The following is a 21,889-nucleotide window of genomic DNA, read 5'->3' as shown; positions in this document are numbered from 1 at the left end:
TATACAAAGATATATATATATATACGTTCCAATATCCTGTTGCTCCCACAGTGTAGGCATGCATACACTCACATACCTCATCCTCTACCCCACCTCCTCCCTGCACCCCCACCTCCCCCTCACACACACACACACACACACACACACACACATGCACAGAACTCTCCTGACACTTGTGTACACTTACACTCTCACGCATGCACAAACGCACTCAAAAACACAGACCCACACATACACACAAACACACACGCACAGAGGCTGCCACTGATTGGCCGCAAGAGGGATGGGAAAAGATCTCTGATGCCAAGAACGTGGCGTCTAGTGTGTTGCTCAGTCTATTGTATTTGGAAAAGCCCACAGAGACTCTGTTCCGTTTTGAAGAAATTTGCGCAATGTTGGTTTGGAAATGATGCCGATATTTGTTTGATTTGCAAAGCATCATGCTCTACCTTTCATGTTAGACTTACGGCCGCTCCCTCTCTCTGCTTTTATTTCTTTGAGGCGATCGATAGTGTAATGGCCTTGTACCTGTTCTTTTTGGTATTCTTAGACTTTTCTGAGGATTTCCGATTTTCCTAGATGTAGGCCGCTCGTTGGTGTTGCGTTACCAGCAAGTCTGTCAGCTCGCTCATTTCCCTTAACTCCTGCATGTCCCGGGCAGTATGACCATGTGAGTTTTTTAATCTGAAAGTTGCGCATTGCCTTATGCCACTCTGGGCTTCCCATTCCGTTTTCAATTTTCTGTATGAGGTTCATTGAGTCGGTTAGAATCATGGCATGTTGGTTTCCGGGCGTATGGATGGACGATAGCCACTGGAGGGCATGTGTCACAGCTTCAACTTCCATCGTTAGGCTGGAGGTTGTGACTTTTTAGGCAGCATTCTCTTCCCTAACTGTTTTTCCATTTTGTTTCGCAGTGAATCCCCAACCGGATTGGTCTTTGGTGACTGAGCCATCTGTGTATATGATGATGTCCTCTTCTTTACTGTTTTCTTCTATGAGTAGCTTCACTTCCGCATCAGTTTTGCCCTCTGGCCATTCCCGACAATGTCTTCCTAGAGTGGGTGAAATGGCTGTGTTGAATAGATGGTTGAGGTTTTCGGGGTTTTTCTCTCATTCTTTTGTTTCTTTCAGGTCTTGTAGTCGGCATACTAGCTGGATTGTGTCTTCTGCTTGCCCCATCCATGATCTTCCTCGTCCTAGACGGCTGCCTTTTGGTTCTTTGACTGCGTCATGCAATGGGTTTTGAGGGTTTTCTAATGCTTTGAAGTAGGTCTTGACCTGTTCTAACTTGTTTCTGGCCTGCACTGAAGGAAGGTCAAGCAGGTATCGCATGGTTTCTGTGGGCGTGTCTTTTGTTGTTCCAAGGATCAGCCTCATAGCTTTATTTTGAACTCTTTCTAATTTTAAGAGGTTGCTTTGAGACGGTGATGTTAGCCCAAGTCCGTAGTCGATCACACTGAGAACGAGTGATTGGTATAGCAGGAAGAGGTGGCGTTGTTCAATACCTTTGGTTGCCATTGCCTTTGAGACTGAAAGGCCCTTTTTGCATTTGAGAACTGTATTTTCCGTATGTTTTCTGAAGGTCAGCATCCTGTCGAAGTGTATTCCTAGGTAGCGTAGGCATTCAGTTTTCTCGATCTGAATCCCATCGAATGACACAGAAGGTGGTGATTTGCTCGCGGTTCTGTTGTTGAGGGTGCACAGCAGCGTTTGGGCTTTCGCTGGATTGATGGAAGATCCTGTGTCTTTGCACCATTGAGCAATATTGTTTAGTTGTTTCTGGACGGCTTTAGTTCTTTCCTGAGCATCTTTCGAAGTTTTGAAGACCAGGCCATCATCCGCAAGAGTTAGCACCCGAGCTATTCCATTGTTGTTTAAGTCTGCAAGGCCCTTCGTGTAAACATTGTAGAGGACAGGAGAGAGCGGAGACCCTTGTGGCAGTCCCATGGATAGTTTATAAGGTGCAGACATCCAATCTCCAAGGCGTATTATATTCAAATAATGTTTCTTAATTCTTTCTGTTTTTACATTAAGAATACTAGTTATTACCTGCAGTGTGTGGATGTATGTATGAAACGATGTATGTGATATTTTTACATTTGTATCTTCGTAATATTTGTTGGGGCTGTTGTTGGCTTTTACAGTTATGGTCCCCATGTTGTTTACTTGTCTATGTTGTGATAATGCACCTGACCAAATTTCTCCAGTTGGAGATAATAAAGTTATTCTTATCTTATCTTATCTTATCTTATCTTTCCTGAAGCGCTGCTGTTAGCCATCTTGTCAGTGTCAAACTTACTCCATACCTTAGTAGCAGCTCCATGAGGTGTGCAAACTGGACTTTATTGTAGGCATCTTCAAGGTCGATTGCTACTGCTAGTGTTTCTTCTTTCCTTTGAAATCCTTCATACACCTCATATGCAAAAGTAGCTGCATTTTCCCATGTGGATCAGTGAATCTATGTTTGGTATCTTGTGATAACTCTTTATTTCCATGGCTTCAATTCTTCTTTCCAAATCCGGCGTGAGGGTCCATGTCTTGCATGCATTCAGGAAGACTGGATTTACCAGTGGACGCAAGATTCTGATCTTGTGTTTCATGGAGATGTTGCTGTCCTTCCATATAGGTTTCAGTCAGGACAAAGCTTTTCTTGCTATCTTTGAGAGGATTTGTGATTTGGATCCTTCATTGCTGATGATGGATGAACTGTTGAACATTTCCTTGTTTCTGTCCCTGGACAGTTATATCAGCAGTGATGGTGGTGTTTTGTCTTGCCATCAACTGACTCTTTTTGGCGATTTGTCTTGTCTATATTTCATCCAGTTTGTTTAAAAAGCTGGTCGACTTCTTGCTCACTTCATGCTAGGCCGTCGATGTCGTCTGCGAAGCGAAGGTTCGTGATGGTAATTCCTCCAATGCTGACAGCGCTGACATGATCTTCGAGCGTGTCAATCATGATGCGTTCCAGGAATATGTTGAACAGAGTGGGAGACAAACGGACTCCAACTGAAGTATGGAAACACTTTCCATTAGCACCCTGCGTGAGTACCGCACTGGTCGTTTTGTAGTACAGTTGCTGGATGGCATTGATAAGCTTTTGCCCGATGTTAATTTTTTTTTTAAACTCTGGCCCATAGTGCTTCCAACCAGAGTCTGTGAAATGCATTCTTGAAGTCAATGAAGACGTGGTAGATTTCCCTCTGGTGCTTGAGTTGTTTTTCGCAAAGGCTGTGCAGGTTAAAATTCTGCTCGTTGCGGAATCCGGTCCGTTCTCCAGCAGTGATGGTATTTCCTAGCAGCTGTTATCTGTTCCGAATGATTTTGAGCATTACTTTGCTTGCAAGGCTGGTCAAACTGATGGGGCGATTGTTCTGGCAGTGTTGGACATTTTCTTTCTTAGGGAGGGTGGTAATAAGTGATTGGGTCCATGCATGGGCAATCCGCCGGTGTGCCCGATTTTGTTGCAGATGGCAGTTATGATGTCAATTACTGCTTCTCCTCCATGTTTTAAAAGTTCGGCAGGAATGTAAATACTGCCTGCAGCCTTGCCACATTTTAGCGACATCACAACTGTTACATCCTGCCGGAGTATTGGTCATTATCAATTGATGAATCTTGCACTGTCAGTACCCTTGAGTCACCTTTGCTCTGGCTGTTGTAAAGGTCAGAGCAGTACTTCGTCCATCTTTTTACAATGTCTTGTTCCTTGTGAGATAGTTTCCTTTATGTCCTGGATGGTGCTGACTTGACTTTATTTCATTTTGGTCAGGCTTTTACAATCTGAAATGCTTTTTGTGTCATTGCTGTCAATATTTTCACACTCCTTTTTAATTCACTTTCCTTTGCATTATTTTCCATTTCTTAACCGATCTTCTTGTTTATAGCGTTGTATTTCTCCTTGAAAGAAACAAAGAAAAGTGTTGTAATGGCCGAACATGTAGAGAGAGACCGATCTTTCATCATGGGGAGTGCCAAAATCTGCTGTGACAAGGTTTTAACATTGTTTCGCAAAATTGCTTGTGCGGTCATCCTGACAGAAGTGTGTTGGCAGCTGTGTGGCGTATTGTCACGGCATACACTGAGGAATGTTTCTGACCTGTGTGTCATTTTACTTCATTGGTTAAAGCGTTTGTGGTGACGACCTTGACACCTCCTGACTTTCTGCTCTATTTTTGGATCTCGTGTTTACACACAACGTTAGTCCATGTCATGAAATGATGACACGGTGCTTCGGTCGTGTGTTTTTTTTGTGTGTTCGTGTGTGTGTGTGTGCGTGTGTATGTGTGTGTGTGTGTGTGTGATCGTGCGTGTGTATGTGTGTGTGTGTGCGTGCGTGTGTATGTGTGTGTGCGTGCGTGTGCATGTGTGTATGTGTGTGCGCGCGCGTGCGTGTGTGTGCGCGCGCGCGTTCGTGTGTGTGTGTGCGTGTATGTGTGTGTGCGTGCGTGTGTATGTGTGTGTGTGTGTGTGCGTGCGTGTGTATGTGTGCGTGTGTGTGTGTGTGTAGAGGGGATAAGGTGCGGTAGGAATGGACGCAAACTTTTATGTGTCTCTTTGTTTATTTATTCATTTATTTATTTATCATTTTTATGTATTTATTTATTGTACTGGCTAAGGGGTTTTTTTTTAAGTGTCAATCATCTGATTCACAGTCCATGTTACAGACTCTGCTGTGAGAATCGAGAGAGGGTTGTTCACCTGGAACCTCAAAGGACGCTCCACCTTGCACGGGTAAGGCCCCCACGTTTTAGAGGCCTGCTGCGTGGTTTCTGCATGTGTAGTCTTTTCGCCCATGTAGATGTTTTTTTGTTGTTGTTGTTTTTGTTTGTTTTTTTGCTTGTTTGTTTGTTTGTTTTGTCTGACTGGTTTTCCCTCTTTTCGTTAATTTGTTCTTCTCCTCCTCTCTTCTTCCCCCTCTCCTTCCTCCTTCTCCTCCTACTCCTACTTTTTCTCCTCCTCATCCGCCTTGTCCTCCTCCTATTCCTTCTGTCCCTTTCTCTCCCTTTGTATCTCCCCCTCTCTCTGTGTCCCCCCCTTTCTCTCTGCCCCCCCACCCCCCCTCTCTCTGCCATGACATGATATGTATCGGTAATTTTTCTTTTATACATTGATTTTGTTAACTCACAGCATTCCTTCCTGACTCAACAATAAGCATAATTATGTGCATGCAGCAAAGTAGAACACACTAGTGGTGGGCTTGAAATTAGGAAAACACTGATAATAATAATAATAATACTAATATTTTATTTTTATATAGCGCTATAATACAAGCATAAGCAAGCTCTAAGCGCTGTACAATCCAGTACCTAAAGTGAAACAAGAAAGCACATAAAAAGTAGTAGAAACATAAAAACAGAATCATTAATATTATATAAAAATAATTTTAAAAAAAACACACAATGCATAAAACTGACAAAGTAACATACTATCAGTACTACAACTGTTACACTCCAACACTCACACTAACACACACGCACAGACACACACATGATTAAATGGCTGAGATGAGAGCAATTTTCACTTAAAATACATACATGTAAAAAGGAACATAATTGTAATCTGCATGCCACAGATTTTGTAAAAATTGTAAAGTAAAATTTTGGATAGAAAAGGTAAAAGGGTCATTCTCCCTTTCGAACCACACCACCACCATCCATCTACCCACTCCCACTCTCTCTACTCTCCCATCACACACACTTACATTGCCATGGGCCTGGGACAACAGCACTATTTGAGTAAAGACAAGTATTTTTTAAAGAGATAAGTTTTAAGATTTTCTTTAAAGGTAGATATATGAGTTGTTTGTCTGAGAGCAATAGGGAGAGAACTCCAAGTTGTTGGGCCGAAGACGGAAAATGACCTCTTTCCACAGGAGTTAAGGAAGTATCGGGGAACAGTTAGCTGGGAGGAATCAAGAGATCTCAATGTTCTGTTTGGCAAGTACGGGTTAACAAGCTCAGAAAGATATGAGGGTGTGGTATCACAATTCAGGCACTGAAAGCATAGGCAGGCAACTTTATATTCAATTCTGGCTTGAACAGGCAATCATTGAAGTGTCTGCAGTAGAGCAGTAGCACTCTCTCTCCTCGAATTTTTAAGGACGAGTCGAGCTGTACTATTCTGGAGCTTGTAGAGTTTATCATTGGGAAGGCCAGCAAAGAGAGAATTACAATAATCTAGGCGGGATAAAATGAAGGCAACAGCGAGTATGTTGGCAGCATCAACAGACAAGAAGGGGCGGATTTTACTAATCATACGAAGCTGAAAGTAAAGAACTTTACACAGGTGGTTCACATGAGTTTCCCTCGTGAAGGATGAATCGAGGTAAAAACAAAGATTGCGGACAGAACTAGAAAAAGACATTTCTATGCCAGAACAAATGATAGACGTTGTATTTATCTGCTTGAGCTTATTTTTATTACCAGTCAACATGAGTTCTGTTTTGTCATCTTTCATTTTTAGTTTGTTTTGTTTCATCCACTTTGCTGCATTTTCTATACCAGTTTTAAATTTAGAATATAAACATGGAATTTCAGAGGGAATAGTAGAATCATGCAGTTGAGAATCGTCAGCAAACAGGTGATAGTGAGGTACAGACTGTTGGATGATCAAACTTAGACGTTGTGTGTACATTGTAAAGAGTACAGGTCCCAGAACGGAACCTTGTGGTACCCCATATCTGAGCACAGACGGAACAGACTGGTTTCCATTTAAAAGGACAGTGTGTGCGACCTGATAAGTAGAAATGAAATCATTTCAGAACAGTACCATTGAGTCCGAACACAGCACACAAACTTCTGACCATAATATCATGGTCTATCGTATCAAATGCTGCAGAAAGGTCCAGCAGTGACAGAATGGATACCTTGCCTGCATCAGATGCTAGCAACAGGTCATTGACCAATAAGGCCGTTTCCGTGCTTTGTCCCTTTCTGTACACTGACTGAAATGGCTCCAGGAGACTGTGGATATCAAGGTGTTTCATAAGCTGGCCAAGCACAATACGTTCTAAAACTTTAGACAGAAATGGGAGGTTTGCTACTGGTCTATAGTTTTTCAGGTTTTCGTGATCAAGACTAGCTTTCTTCAAAAGGGGACACACCAAGGCATGCTTAAAGGACTGTGGGGCAACACCTGAGGTCAAGGATATATTCATGATATTGGTTATAATAGGTAGTAATTCTTCTAAACATTGGTAAAATATAGAATGTGGGATAGGATCGAGACAGCATGATTTCTTTGGCATCTTGAGGATGACATCTTTGACCTGTTCTTCGGTAACTGTCTGGAATGTAGTGAACTGTGTTCCATGAAACGTATCAGATTCGCCAAAATCAGTAGGAGAATCGAAGTTACTTCTAATCATCTCTATTTTAGTAGTGAAATAATCAATAAATTTATCAGCTAGATTTTCAGAGGGTATATTGCCAGGCAGAACAGTTCGGACATCCTTCCCCATCATCTGACTGGCCAAGCGAAACAGAACTCTGGAAGAATCAGCGTCAGTAATTCTGTCGCACACGTATTTCTTTTTTGCATCGCGGATCATTTGGTTTACAACATTGCGTAAGTGAGCTTTCAAAAGATTAACATTTAAAGATCTGTAATTGCGTGAGTAAACATTTTTCTTTACCTTTACAGACTTTATGGGCTTAAGATTAAATGATAATTATCACAGAGTGGTCAGAGATGAGTTTGTCAACAAGAAGATGTCACACTGTTCTCACTGTTTGTTATGGCCCAGTCTAATGTATGACCGTGACAGTGGGTGGCAGCCTTAAGCTGTTGTAAACAATGGTTTTCAAGTATTTTTTTTAAGAGAAGCAACATTTGCATCAGAAGTTGAATCAAAATGAAAATTAAAATCACCAACAATAAAAATGTTATCACATGATATAAAACAATCCAGCAAATCACAAAATTCATCGATAAACATTTTGTTCGAAAGTTTGTTCTTTTTGAATAGTGTTTAGATCTATGATTGTGTTCTGCTTCACTGTGTGTGTCTCTGTGTGTGTCTGTGTGTGTGTCTCTGTGTGTGTGTGTGTGTGTGTGATATTTTGTTGTTTTGTTGTTGTTGTTTTTTGTTATTGTTTTTCTCTGTTTGTGTATGTGTGTGTGTGTGTGTGTGTGTGTGTGTGTGTGTCATTCACTGACTCTGTGTGTGTGTGTGTGTGTCTGTCTGCTGTCTGTCTGTCTGTCTGTCTGTCTGTCTCTTTCTCTCACTCTGTGCGTGTGTGTGTGTTTGCGTGTCTGTGTGTGTGTGTGTGTGTGTGTGTGTGTGTGTCTCACTCTGTGTGTGTGTGTGTTTGCGTGTCTGTCTGTCTGTCTGTCTGTCTGTCTCTCTCTCTCTCTCTCTCTCTCTCTCTCTCTCTCTCTCTCACCGTGTGTGTGTGTGTGTGTGTATGTGTGTGTGTGTGTGTGGCTGTCTGTCTGTCTGTCTGTCCGTCTCTCTTTCTTTCTCTCTCTCACTGTGTGTGTGTGTGTGTGTCACTCTGTGTGTGTGTATATGTGTGCGTGTGTGTGTGTGTGTGTGTGTGTGGTCATCAGCATCAACCTGGACATCACGGAAGGGGAGCTGGTGGCGGTGGTGGGAGGGGTGGGCAGCGGCAAGTCCTCACTCGTCTCCGCCATCCTGGGGGAAATTGAGCGGCGACAGGGCAAGGTCGTCGTCAAGGTAACCACCCGCATAGTTTGTATTGTTTGGTATGGTATAGAATTGTAATACTTTTTTTGTCACAACAGAATTCTGTGTATGAAATTCATGCTACTTTACACCAGGGAGAGCGCGGGGTTTTTTCCGGTTTTTTGTTTTTGTTTGTTTGTTTGTTTGTTTTGGTTGTTTTGTTGTTGTCGTTGTTGTTGTTGTTGTTGTTGTTGTTACTGCACATATATTTGTTTTTACTATCATAGAGGGGTTTTCTACAGAATTCCACCAGGGACAACCCTTTTGTTGCCGTGAGTTCTTTTATATGCACAAAGCGCTTGCCACACACGAGACCTTGGTTTCTCGTCACATCCGAATGACTAGCGTCCAGACCACCATTCAAGGTCTTTTGTGGAGGCGGAGAAAACAGTGGCGAGGATGGGATGGAACCAGTGCTCAGATTCTCCCGGTTCCTGGGTGGAAGACGTTACCGCTAGGCCACCACTGTGGTAGGATGTAGTAATGAATAAGACCTTTCCGCCGTCCCCTGTAACAAAGTCAAAGGTTAAGGTCATCACATGGCAAAAGTACAAAAAGCTTGGTTGAGTCGACATCTTGCATCCAACTGTCATCAAATTTAGTGTCTTGACTGGCGAGAAGTATGGTGGAACATGGGTTCCTATTTTTCCCATCCCATTTTTCCTCACACCTGGTCCAGTGGCTGGTTATGGTGACAACATGAACACTTTCAAATCACAAGATTATGCAAAGTGATGATATCCTGTTGTAGTGTCAATTTTGTGCCCTGTTCTGTTCTGTTTGATAATTCCTTTGTTTGATGAAGTTGGCAGTTTTGAAACTCTTGCCATTCTCGTTTTCGGGGGGACAGGGTACAGTGTTTGATGTTCAGTGTAAAATATAGACGAGAAGAGAACAGAATACTTTAATATCATGGAACCTACAAGGCAGTACAAATCATTCTCCTCCTCCTCCTCCTCCTCCCCGTCCCCATGTTCAGGGCAGCGTGGCCTATGTGCCCCAGCAGGCGTGGATCCAGAACGCGCCCCTCAAGAGCAACATCCTCTTCGGCAAACAGTTCAACGCCAAATGGTACAAGAATGTCGTCGACGCGTGCGCCCTCAAACCAGATTTCGATATGCTGCCTAACGGAGATCACACTGAGATTGGAGACAAGGTAAGAAGAAGAAAAAAAAAGAACAAGAAAAACGAGAAAAAAGAAAGAAAAAGCACACACATACACAAGTGCGCGCACTCACGCATGCACACACACACAAATATATACATACATGCACACATAAAACAAGCACAGAAATACACACAAAAGCCGTGCAACATTTTGAAATTTGAGACGAACCAAACTGAAAGAGTCCTTTTCCAGGTTAAGGTTCAGGAAACAATCAGTAACTGAAGCTCACTGAGAACTGTATGAGAGGCACTGAAAAGCAGGTACGTTATTGAAATGGCAATATTAACAATTTTGCCCGTCCACTCTTCTGTGTTGAAGTCGGAATTACAATGTACCCAAATAGGTATACCCGTATAGGATAAACGTGTGCACCATTTCTGGTTCGTCATTCTTATATTCTACTTAACATTTTTGCCCGTCTACAGTACAAAACATACGTGAAAAAACTACGAAACGGGCAAAAATGTTAATTAGATATATAGAGAATTGTCTACTATAGTAGACGATTTTAAACGAAACTTGGCCCGATTAGAAAGGTGTCTAAAAAGGGATGCTTCTGGGGGCGTTCCATGCACCTAGCAATGGGCTTGGAAAGAATGGGGGATACGCAAAGTGAAGGAGAAAATCGGACCGACGGGTCTTTTCGAATTTACCCGTCTGTTGTACAAAACATACATGAAAACGATTAAGACGGGAGTGTGAATGTATACACAAGTTTGAGTTTGTGTCAGTACTTGCAATGAAACTTGTCTCGAGTCCAAACGTGTCTTAAAACGGATGTCTTTGTGGGGCATTCCATGCATCTAGCAAAGGGCTTGAAACAAACGGGAATTTGCAAAGTGAAAGAGAAATTCGAAAAGAATACGGGGACGTTGTCGGTGTCCGATCTGCGATACGGGATTCCGACTTCAACATAGAAGAGTCGACGGGCAAAATTGTCAATATTGCATTGACATTTGATGTAAAAACTTTCCACTGAGACTGCAGATGACGTCTACTCCCAATACGAGATTGAAGACATGGTTTACTCTTGATTTGAGATCCGACCCAAGTCTTGGGATAGTATATACTACTCCTTTTAAGATGTGAACGATTTTTGTGTTTCTTTCTCTTTTTTTCTTTCTTTTTTTTAATCTTTTTTCTTCTTTCTTGTCTGCCTTTTTGTTGCCATTATATTTGTAAATCTTAAATAAAAGGTTTTAAAAAAAGAAAAAAAGATTTGAACGATACTAGGATTAGGCATAAGGTGCAAAGCATAAGGTACAAGGTATTCCGTAATTTGAATATACTTACAGCATGTTCACTCAATGTCAGAAAACTGATATGTTACTTTCTTGAGAACAGAAATATATTTATCACACGCTGGGCATCACGTGCGCGTGCGCAAGCATGCATGTACGTGTTATCTCTGTTCTGTGTACACATCGATCGACGTACACGTGTGCATGCCACTGTGACAGGGCATCAATCTGAGCGGAGGTCAGAGACAGCGGGTCAGCCTGGCACGTGCGGTGTACGCTGACCATGACATCTACCTGTTCGATGACCCCCTGTCTGCAGTGGACAGCCATGTCGGCAAGCACCTCTTCCGCAAGATCATCAGCGACAAAGGAGTCCTCAGACACAAGGTCAGTCAGCGATAATAGAAAGTTTCCTTACTCGGAATCGTAAGTTTGAACTTACATATTTCAGTGGTTTCTCACCATTTTCCTCGGCAAACTGACACAGGAAAAGTTTTGGTGGTGAGAAGCCAGTGAAGTATAGAAGTGAGTTCAAACAAACGATTGTGCGGTAGGAAACTTTCTTCTCTGGGTATCCAGAGTCACCCACCAAGACGTTAGCGCATGCGTTACTGTCCCGACGGTCTTTGAGATGCATGCTTTGATTTCAAATGATGACAAGGAGGAACCCCCCTCACCCCCTTCATCCATCCCTCCTCCACAGACCGACACCAAAGGGACTCCAGGGAGTGAGTTTAACAACCTGTCAGCTGTGCTCTGAGGGTCCAGCTGTACAGTGCATGGGACCTTGCTGATGTATTGTATTGTACTGTACTGTACTGTACTGTACTGTGGGGTTAGGGGTGCACGGGAGGGGTAGTACCTCTAGAGGGGGGGCTTGTCACGCTCTTCAGGGAGTGGTTCGTCCTCTGTTGGTCCCCACCGGCACCCAGCTCTCACCTTTGGGTCCTAGAAGCTGCTAGCATGCGGCAGCGCCCAACCCCCGGGCAACAGCTTTGACAGGCTGGCAAAACTAGGCGAGGGTAGCCGACGGGTCTCAAACCCTCGGTGAGTTCGGGCTTGTCTACCCAAGCATGTGAAGAATGGATCCGGCGGACTCTGCAGAAGAAACCTTCATGGTTCAACGGAGAGGAAGGTGGCTGCAGCAGAGCACTGTGGAGTGCTGAGGGCAGGATGAGGCACATAGGACATCCTGGTCATCCACTGCATCCGTATCCATCTCCAGTCGTCTTGACCTCATCTTGCCACTGGATACAGACGGTCTCGGACAAGAGAGTGAGGTCGACGGTGCGCAACTCCTCCTCACTATAAAGTCATCGCGCAAGTCATCGGTCATCCTTCATCCCATACCATCATTTTCCCCAAGCCCTGTGGTGACAGGCGAGCGACAAAGCGACAGGTGTGGGTACACTGGCAGTCGTAGCCGCGGACCTGCACACAAGCGGCTCAGGCCATAGGGTCGTTTTTTACCGACTGGAGCAGCAGTGGAGATCGGCAGCCCCCTGAGCGACTGAGCAGCCCTCTTCAGGACAGCACTGCTCACCTCCATGGCATGAGGAAGGGGCTAGAAAAGGTGCCCTAAACATTGCCGGCTCCACACCACCCTTGTCAGCATACCGCGGCTGACGGGGACCCTATTCAAGCAGTCGACACACAAAGGAAACAAAGAAGAAAACAAGGAGCACCCCATTGACCATTGCCACATGGAACGTGCGTACGCTTCTGGACAGAGGCGACTCAGACAGACCACAGAGACGCACAGCACTCATTACGAGTGAACTAGCCAGGTATAACATCGACACCGCTGCCTTAAGTGAAACCAGACTGGCAGAAGAAGGCGAACTCTGTGAGCGAGGCGCAGGATACACCTTCTTTTGGAGTGGTCGCGGACCTGAAGTGAGACGTGAGGCTGGAGTTGGCTTTGCAGTGAAGACAACCCTCGTTGGCAAGCTGGCTGGCCCACCGAAAGGAGTGAACGATCGCCTGATGATGATGAAACTCCCTTTATGCAACGGGAAGAAGTTTACCACCATTGTCAGCGCCTACGCGCCCACCATGACCAACCCGGATGAGATCAAGGACAAGTTCTACGAGGACCTGAACGCTGTCATCACCACTGTTCTCAATGCAGACAAGCTTATCATTCTTGGTGACTTTAACGCAAGAGTTGGGTGTGACAGCACCTCATGGGAAGGCGTGATTGGGAAGCATGGGGTTGGCAACTGTAACAGCAGTGGTCAACTACTTCTCCAGATATGTGCCGAGCACGACCTTCTTATCACAAACACCGTCTTCTGCCTCCCTACCCGTAACAGGATGTCATGGATGCATCCTCGTTCTGGGCATTGGCATCTCATCGACTTTGTCATTGTCAGGAAGAGGGACAGACAGGACGTACGAGTCACGAGGGCCATGTGCGGCGCGGAGTGCTGGACAGATCACCGCCTTATCGTCACCAAACTCAACCTCCACATCCAGCCCAAGAGACGGCCTCAGGGCATGAAAGCACCCAAACACCTGAATGTCAACAAGCTGGAGCTAGGCAACATCAAGCAGAGCTTTGCTGACACCCTGGAGGAACGCCTTGAGTCCACCGTGCTGGACAACCAGAATGTGGAGGCAACATGGGGCGCACTGCATGAGACGGTGTACAACACTGCCATGGAGTGCCTGGGGCCTTCTGCCAGGAAGCACAAAGACTGGTTTGATGAGAACTGCACTGAGATCAAGCAGCTGCTGGAAGACAAACGCCAAGCCTACAGAGCCCACATTGAAAATCCCAAGTCACAGTCAAAGAAAGACATACTGAAGAGCGCATGCAGCACCATCCAGCTTAAGCTGCGGCAGATGCAGGATTCCTGGTTGAGCAACAAAGCTGATGAGATCCAGGGCTTTGCAGACAGGAACGACATGAAGAACTTCTATAACGGACTCAAAGAAGTCTATGGCCCCACCACCTCCAGATCTGTTCCACTCCTCAGTGCTGATGGTTCTACCCTAATCACTGACAAGGACGGGATCCTTGAGAGATGGGCTGAACACTTTGACAGCGTACTGAACCGCCCTTCCACCATCATTGATGAAGCCATCAACCGACTCCCCCAGGTGCCAGTCAGTGAATCATTGGATGCCATTCCAACTTTGGAGGAGACCCAAAAAGCTATCCGTCTGCTATCCAATGGCAAAGCCCCTGGCTCAGACTCCATTCCAGCTGAGGTCTACAAAGAAGGTGGTATGGCGCTGACTGAGAAGCTTCATCAGCTGGTCCAGCTCATCTGGCAGCATGAGGCAGTTCCACAGGACTTCAAAGACGCTTCAATCATACACCTGTACAAGCGCAAAGGAAATCGTCAGGCCTGTGAGAACCATCGTGGAATATCCCTGCTGTCCATTGCAGGCAAGACTCTGGCCAGAGTGCTACTCAACCGTCTCATAGCGCACCTTGAGCAAGGACTCCTACCAGAGAGCCAGTGTGGATTCCGGAAAGAACGCGGGCCTATCGACATGGTGTTTGCTGCCAGGCAGCTCCAGGAGAAGTGTAAGGAACAGAACGCCTACCTTTACTCCACCTATGTCGATCTGACCAAGGCCTTCGATACTGTTAGCAGAGATGGCCTTTGGAGAATCTTGGCGAAGTACGGATGTCCCAGAAAGTTCATCACCATCATACGGCAACTACACGATGGATGCTGGCCCGAGTCCAAGACAACGGAGAGATTTCAGAACCATTCCGTCTCCAACGGAGTCAAGCAAGGGTGTGTTCTTGCCCCCACCCTGTTCAGTCTCATGTTTTCAGCCATGCTGACAGATGCCTTCAGAGACGCCGACGTAGGCATTGGCATCAGGTACCGCACAGATGGCTAACTCTTCAAGCTCAAGAGGCTTCAAGCAAAAACCAGGTGAGGACAGACACCGTCAACGACTTCCTGTTTGCTGATGACTGCGCTCTCAACGCTGCCTCCGAAGCTGACATGCAACACAGCGTCGACAAGTTCTCTGCTGCCTGTGACAACTTTGGCCTCACAATCAGCACAAAAAAGACTGAGGTGATGCACCAGGAGAAGCCTTACGTTGAACCAAACATCTTCATCAACGGGCAACGACTGAACGGGGTGGACAGGTTCACATACCTGGGCAGTATACTCTCTCGCACAGTTGTCATCGACGACGAGGTGAATGCCAGACTCGCCAAAGCCAGCGCTGCCTTCGGCAGACTCCATAAGAACGTTTGGAACAGGAGAGGCATCACCCTGGAGATGAAGCTCAAAGTATACAAGGCCATAGTTCTCACCACACTGCTCTATGGATGTGAATCATGGATGGTCTACAAACGCCACGCCAAAAAGCTGAACCACTTCCTCACCACCAACCTCAGAAAACTTCTCGGCATAAAGTGGCAAGAGAAGATCCCTGACACAGAGGTGCTCACTCGTGCAAATTTGCCCAGCATCTACACCATCTTGATGCAGGCCCAGCTGCGCTGGGCAGGCCATGTAGTTCCCCAAGAAACTGCTGTATGGCAAGCGCTCCCATGGAGGCCAAAAGAAGCGCTTCAAAGACACTCTGAAAGTTTCTCTGAAGGCCTTCAACATCAGCCACGACACATGGGAGCTGAATGCAATGGACAGACCAAAGTGGCGTTCAGCTGTCCACAAAGGCGCCAAATCCTGTGAGGCCAACAGAATCGCTGCAGCAGAGCAACGCAGACAGGCCAGGAAAAGCAGTGCCAGCAAGTCCCCGACAGCCGCCACCATCCCCTGTCCACACTGCGTCAGAACCTTCCGGGCGCGGATTGGCCTGACCAGTCATCTGCGCACCCACAGAGCCCAACCCACCCACCCCTAGGATGACTAGATGGCCCTCGTTGATCCCGACGGACGAACCACACTGTACTGTACTGTACTGCACTACATTTCTGTCACAACAGAATTTTCTGTGTGAAATTCTGGCTGCTGTCGCCACAGTGAGAGCGTGTCGCCTCAGTGTTTGTTTTTCTGTTTCTGCATGGTGTTTGGTGTGGGTGCCTGTGGTGGAGGTGTAAGCTGTCCTCAGGTTGGACAGTGATGGCAGGCTGGGGTAAGATCCTGGCTGTCTGTCTAGGGGTGGTCCTGGCTGCCTTGGGGTAAGGTCCTGGCTGTCTGTCTAGGGGTGGTCCTGGCTGGCTGTCTAGGGGTGGTACTGGCTGTCTTGGGGTAAGGTCTAGGCTGTCTTGGGGTGACGTCCTGGCTGTCTTGGGGTGAATTCCTGGCTGTTCTTTCGTGGGTGAAGTCTCGTTTGTTGATCTAAGGGGAAGGTCCCAGTTGTCTGTCTGGGGATGAAGTTCTGGTCCAGCAGTTACTTGACCGTAGGAGTGAAAGATAATAGGTCGTAACTCAACTCTGCAAACACCCATAACTGCTCCACCCCTCCATTTTTTCATGTCTTTTCCAGCTGAAGAGTTTGGTGAGGAGTCTGTCATTTCAGCAGGGGTACCGGATATCCTATGCAGTTTCTGTTTTTAAAAGTTTTGTTTTTGTTCCTGAGAGACGGGGATGCCATTTTTACCAGTCCAATTTGTAACAGATGATGTACAGGATTAGCAATGTCTGTCTGTCGGTCATGGTGATGATGTTGAAGAAGAAGATATAAGCTTTAGTTTGCGTCCTGTGACTTACCATGAAGCTTATGTTATGTCACTTAATTTTTAAATCAACTTGTTTTAAACCAACAAGACAGTCAAGAACAGTCATCATCACAGTCACATTCATTGTCTTTGAAGTCTGCGTCTTTGAATTTTCAGTCGCGAAGATATGACATTATACATACCCCTTTGAACAGTGTAGACGAAACTATCATAAATGACTGGACAAGCTATTTGGGGGCTAGGGAGTGATGACGAATAGCGAGCGGTTTTGTTCGCTGGTACAGACGAGAGTTCTGGTGACGCACGCGGTGCACTGGCTCCCCCTGGTGGACACAGTGATTCTGCTCCAAGAGGGGAGAATCGTGGAGAGTGGCTCATACCTGCAGCTGATGAAACGTGACGGCCCATTGGCTCAGTTCCTGCATACCGTCCTCTCCAAATCCGAAGACACCGACACAGAGGATGACCTGGAAGGTAAAGACTCAACTTCAAAGAAAATGTCCGTGAATATGAAAACATTCAGACTTGGCATTGTGCATGATTTTGTGTGCATGTGTGTGTGTGTTGTTGTTGTTGTTGTTTGCTGTTGTTTTTTGTTTGTGTGTTGTTGTTTGGTTTTGTATTTTTGTTATTGTTGGTGTTTTTTCGTGTGTGTGTGTGTGTGTGTGTTTCGGCCAGTGAAGAAGTCTCAAGAAAAGCACTATTAAAAATGAAAGAAAAGAAAATTGAGGAAATGCTTCCAAAGATGATCTCCTTAGACTGCAAGTAACTAAGGCCACAAAAAAGACTCAAGCAAACAGCTACATGATATAAGATAAGGACGATGTGCGTGATGGCTGATAATATCTGAACAGAATTCATTCGTGAGGAATAACATTCAGAATAAAACCCGTTCGTTAGGAACAAAATGGAAAATGAGAATGAGAGTCCATTCATTAACATCAAAGATAAGAACCAAATTGATTCATTAAGGTCAAAGTTCAGGATTTATTTCAGTCAGTGTCAGAGTGCAAGACATATTCAATCATTAAGACCAAACCTCAGAGAAGAAGTCATTCCCAAAGTGAGGATATAATTCATTGATTAAGGCTGACGTTCAGTATGATATAAATCACTGATATAGAAGTTCAGAACATTATTCACTCATGAAGGCCAAAGTTCATTTAGAATTCACAGATACAGACAGACAGATAAATAGACAGAGACAGACAGACAGACAGACAGAGATCTGCCAGCAGGGGATGAGTGACTGTGCTGTGTTGTGCAGTGCTGGAGTTGAGACGACGAATGTACGAGCACGTGGAGTCCGTGACCAGCGCGTCAGAAGGTGGCACTTCGGGAGACGACCTGGCTCTGCACCGAGATGCAGTCAGGTCAGTGGACAGCTCAGGGACAGTGGACAGCTCAGTGACAGTGGACGGCCCAGTGACCGTGGAGAGTGGAGACCAGGGACAGTGGACAGCTCAGGGACAGGGGACAGCTCAGTGACAGTGGACGGCCCAGTGACCGTGGAGAGTGGAGACCAGGGACAGTGGACAGCACAGGGACAGGGGACAGCTCCGGAACAGTGGAGAGTGGACAGCTCAGGGACAGCGGACAGCTCAGGGACAGTGGGCAGCTTGGGGACAGTGGATATTCAGGGACAGCGGACAGCTCAGGGACAGCGGACAGCTCAGGGAAAGTAGAAGGTGGACAGCTCAGGGACAGTAGACTTTGGACAGCTCAGGAACAGTGCACAGCTCAGGGACAGTGGACAGCTCAGGGGCAGTAGACAGCTCAGGGACTGTGGACAGCTCAGGGACGGTGGAGATTGGACAGCTCAGGGACAGTAGACGTTGGACAGCTCAGGAACAGTGCACAGCTCAGGGACAGTGGACAGCTCAGGGGCAGTAGACAGCTCAGGGACTGTGGACAGCTCAGGAACAGCGAACAGATCAGGGGGCAGTGAACAACTCAGGGACAGAGACTTTGGACAGCTCAGGGATGGTGGGCAGTGGACAACTCAGGATCAGTAGACAGTGGAGAGCTCACTATCAGTGGACAGTGGACAGCTCACGATCAGTGGACAGCCCAGGGACAGTGGACAGGAAATCTTCTCAGACGTGACCCCTGACGTGACCCCATGATGTTGAAGGCCAAGCTAGGTTCCACGGGTGTATTTTTATCACAAGAAGCGTCAAGAAAGTTCACCATCCATTTTTACTGTCTCCGCTGGTTGACCAAGATAATCATCAGCCATGGTACAAGCCAGCACACGCCCCTGCACACGTAGACACATCTTTGCATGCATTTATGCACAGCCTAGAAAGACAACGAAGGAGACAGAAATATACCAATAACCTGTCCTCTTTTTCTGTCATTTTCCGGTCTGTCTTTCTGTTTTGTCCTCCATTCCCCCCCTTTTTTTTTCTTTTTTTTTCTATTCCAAGTTGGCCAGAATTGGCAGGCTGGCGGGGTTGTGGATGGAGACAGAAAGAGAAAAAGCATGTCCCAGTGCAGGGGAATTTTTCAAGGACTGACACAAGCCTAACACTACAAATCTTTTGAACGAAGTGTTTGGTTGTCTGGTCAGCCTACTTGGTGGAGCGCTGAGCTCTGCTTCAAAAGACTGTGAGTTTGCATCACGTGACACCCAACATAAAACTGGCATTTTCGCTACTGGCCCATCGTGACATGCTGTCGTTCTGCTGGTGTCAGTGTCGTGTCAGACAGAACCCTGTCCCTGGTTTACTGAGATGACGATCTGTGCAGGCTGTCTCCTCAGTTGGGCGTCGACGTTAAACCTGAATGTAACAAATGAACATTTCACTGGCACTTGAGATGCTTTCTCGATATGTATGTGCAGGTTGTACATAAACTGGCAGTCACCCCACTGACCATTGTGCTGTCCCTGTTCTGTGCAGGTTGACCTCTTCCCTGGACACTGTGACCAAGACCAGTGGTGCCCCCGAGAGGACCACTCCCAGCGGTGCCATACAGGCCTGTATGACGGAGGACGAACAGGCGGCCACTGGACGGGTGAGCTTTGCGTCGCCTCTAGTCCACTTCCTTCGTCTTCTCCTTCTCATTCTGCGTGCACTTTCAGTTACGTAATGTATTAACCCGCAAGTCTTTTCTGCTCTAACCCCTGTCCGTTTTTCTCCCGTTTTCTTCTCAAGTTGGAAACCAAAGAGAACGTGTACATGGGCGCGTGCGTGCGTGCGTGTGTGTGTGTGACAAGTATTCACACAGATCTTAGCAGTTGACTTTGATCCTTCACAGTGTCTCAACCTTGCTTAAAAAGATTCTGTTACTATACATTTCTACAACACAGAGCGCTGTTTTTACATCTTAACACTGCTTTGGTTTCAGAGTTCTGCACTTGCAGGTCTCTGAATACATATCTTCAAATGAAATTGTTTAACTGTGCTTTTGATTTGTTGCATTCCATACCAAGTTACCAATCTGCACACGGATGTACTGCTTCTTGGGTGGGGGTTGAATAGACACATAACTGTACCGAATTCAAATTTACAAATCAGACGGCCAGTTAGCGTCATGATTCAGAAGATAACCAGATTTTGAACATTTGGATAAGTTATCAGAAAAATCGTAAAGTTAAAGATGAAGAATTCAAGATTTTTTTTTAGCTGTGTTGTTGGAAAGCAAAGGAATGAATTCTTTTATTTCAACGCAGGAAAGACCATTTGACTTTGTTATTTTGTCTCCGAAGAGGTATGATTATAGTACCCCAGGTGTTTTGATTTGAAGACGTCGGTTTTCATGATACTCATGATGGAACTGTATTTTGATACTGACGCCACTGAACTGAATGGTTGGTGTCAAAGTTTGTGTGATTATTATTCATTATTTTCACACCATAAAAGGTGGTGTGGCACCCCGTGTTGCAGGTAAAGATGAAGGTGTTCAGCTCCTATGCGGGTCACATGGGGTACGTGTGGTGTGCCCTTATCGTGCTGGCCTTCATGGCATACCAGGTCTTCTCGGTCTACGCCAACTTCTGGCTGAGTCACTGGACCGAGGACCCCGTCCTTCTCAACACCACCACCAACGTCACCACGTCTGAGGCCGTCGCCAGGAATCACCACTTCCTCACCTTCTACGGAATTCTAGGAATCTGCCAAGGTGGGTGTTAGGCCTGCAACACCGGTCTAAGGGTTTCAGCAGAACTTGGCATTGTTACTTGAGGTTGCGAGAAAAATATGCGTGGAGGCAGTTGCAATGGTGTCTTCATGTAAACATGGGAATATGCATGCATGCTCGTATACACTGAATCCACGCGTACAAGGACTAAAGTAAAAAGGGCAGTTATCATCACCTCATCTGTCCTGAGGACCACAAATAAGCATCATCTAGTCAAGCCTTTTTCATGTCTACTCATATGACTTCAGCAGTGCCAAGAATCTGATCATTAACCATGTCTTTTGTTTAGTTACGCCAATGTGTTCGATTTTCGAAGTGATTATACAAATACACACGTATCAGATTGCTTATATCTGTAGTTCTTTCCCTTTGGAGGCTGCTGAGGTCACATGCAGACAATAGATCAAACCATCAAAGTGTCCACCATTGTGGCCGCAAAGCCGTGATCACTGATTGGGTGATTTCATGGCCCTCATGGCTGTCCAGACGCGTTGCTAATGAAATCCTGTGACACGTAGCGTCAGCTTTTGGCCCACTATTGCAATCAGCGTACGCTGTTGTTGTTGTTGTTTTGCAGGGGTTTTTTTTCAGACAATACACTGCAGTTACCCAAAACAAACTAAAACTATGCATAAATACAAATGCCCCCCTGCCCTCAAGACAAGCTATGAAGGTTGATCGTCCTGAGAGTTGTGAAGATCTCTCTCTTTTTCAGCCGTCTTCATCAGCCTGTACGCGTGGATGTGCGCGGTCCGTATGACTCACGCGGCAGGCAACATTCATGCTGCTGTACTGGACAGTGTGGTCCACTCCCCCATCAGCTTCTTCGACAGTACGCCTTCCGGGCGGATCGTCAACAGGTCAGTGCTGGTCCATGTGGTTATCCCCCATGGTTATCTCCCCTTAACAGGTCTGTCTTTGTCAACAGAAAGAGTTCTGTTCAGTAGGTATTTTGGACTAACAGCTCAGTCACTGTCAACAGGTTAGAGTTAGCTGATCATAGATCCCCAGATCATAGATCCCCA

At 45.9% G+C, this 21,889-nt stretch overlaps 1 protein-coding gene across 1 annotated transcript in view; it reads left to right on the top strand.

The window, feature by feature from the left end:
- Positions 1-21,889, top strand: part of LOC143287141 (multidrug resistance-associated protein 1-like) — a 96,604-nt gene that overhangs the window by 61,692 nt on the left and 13,023 nt on the right. Inside the window, exons 17-25 of the mRNA XM_076595086.1 lie at positions 4,668-4,734; positions 8,554-8,680; positions 9,669-9,845; positions 11,318-11,485; positions 17,006-17,195; positions 17,989-18,175; positions 19,688-19,739; positions 20,612-20,846; positions 21,580-21,724. Coding sequence (XP_076451201.1) covers positions 4,668-4,734; positions 8,554-8,680; positions 9,669-9,845; positions 11,318-11,485; positions 17,006-17,195; positions 17,989-18,175; positions 19,688-19,739; positions 20,612-20,846; positions 21,580-21,724 — 1,348 coding nt within the window. The remainder of the gene's footprint in view (positions 1-4,667; positions 4,735-8,553; positions 8,681-9,668; positions 9,846-11,317; positions 11,486-17,005; positions 17,196-17,988; positions 18,176-19,687; positions 19,740-20,611; positions 20,847-21,579; positions 21,725-21,889) is intronic.

This window comes from Babylonia areolata, chromosome 11, assembly GCF_041734735.1.
Source record: "Babylonia areolata isolate BAREFJ2019XMU chromosome 11, ASM4173473v1, whole genome shotgun sequence".
NCBI lineage: Eukaryota > Metazoa > Mollusca > Gastropoda > Neogastropoda > Buccinidae > Babylonia > Babylonia areolata.
Note: the sequence above shows the minus strand (reverse complement) of the source record. Positions and strands in the feature narration are given on the sequence as shown.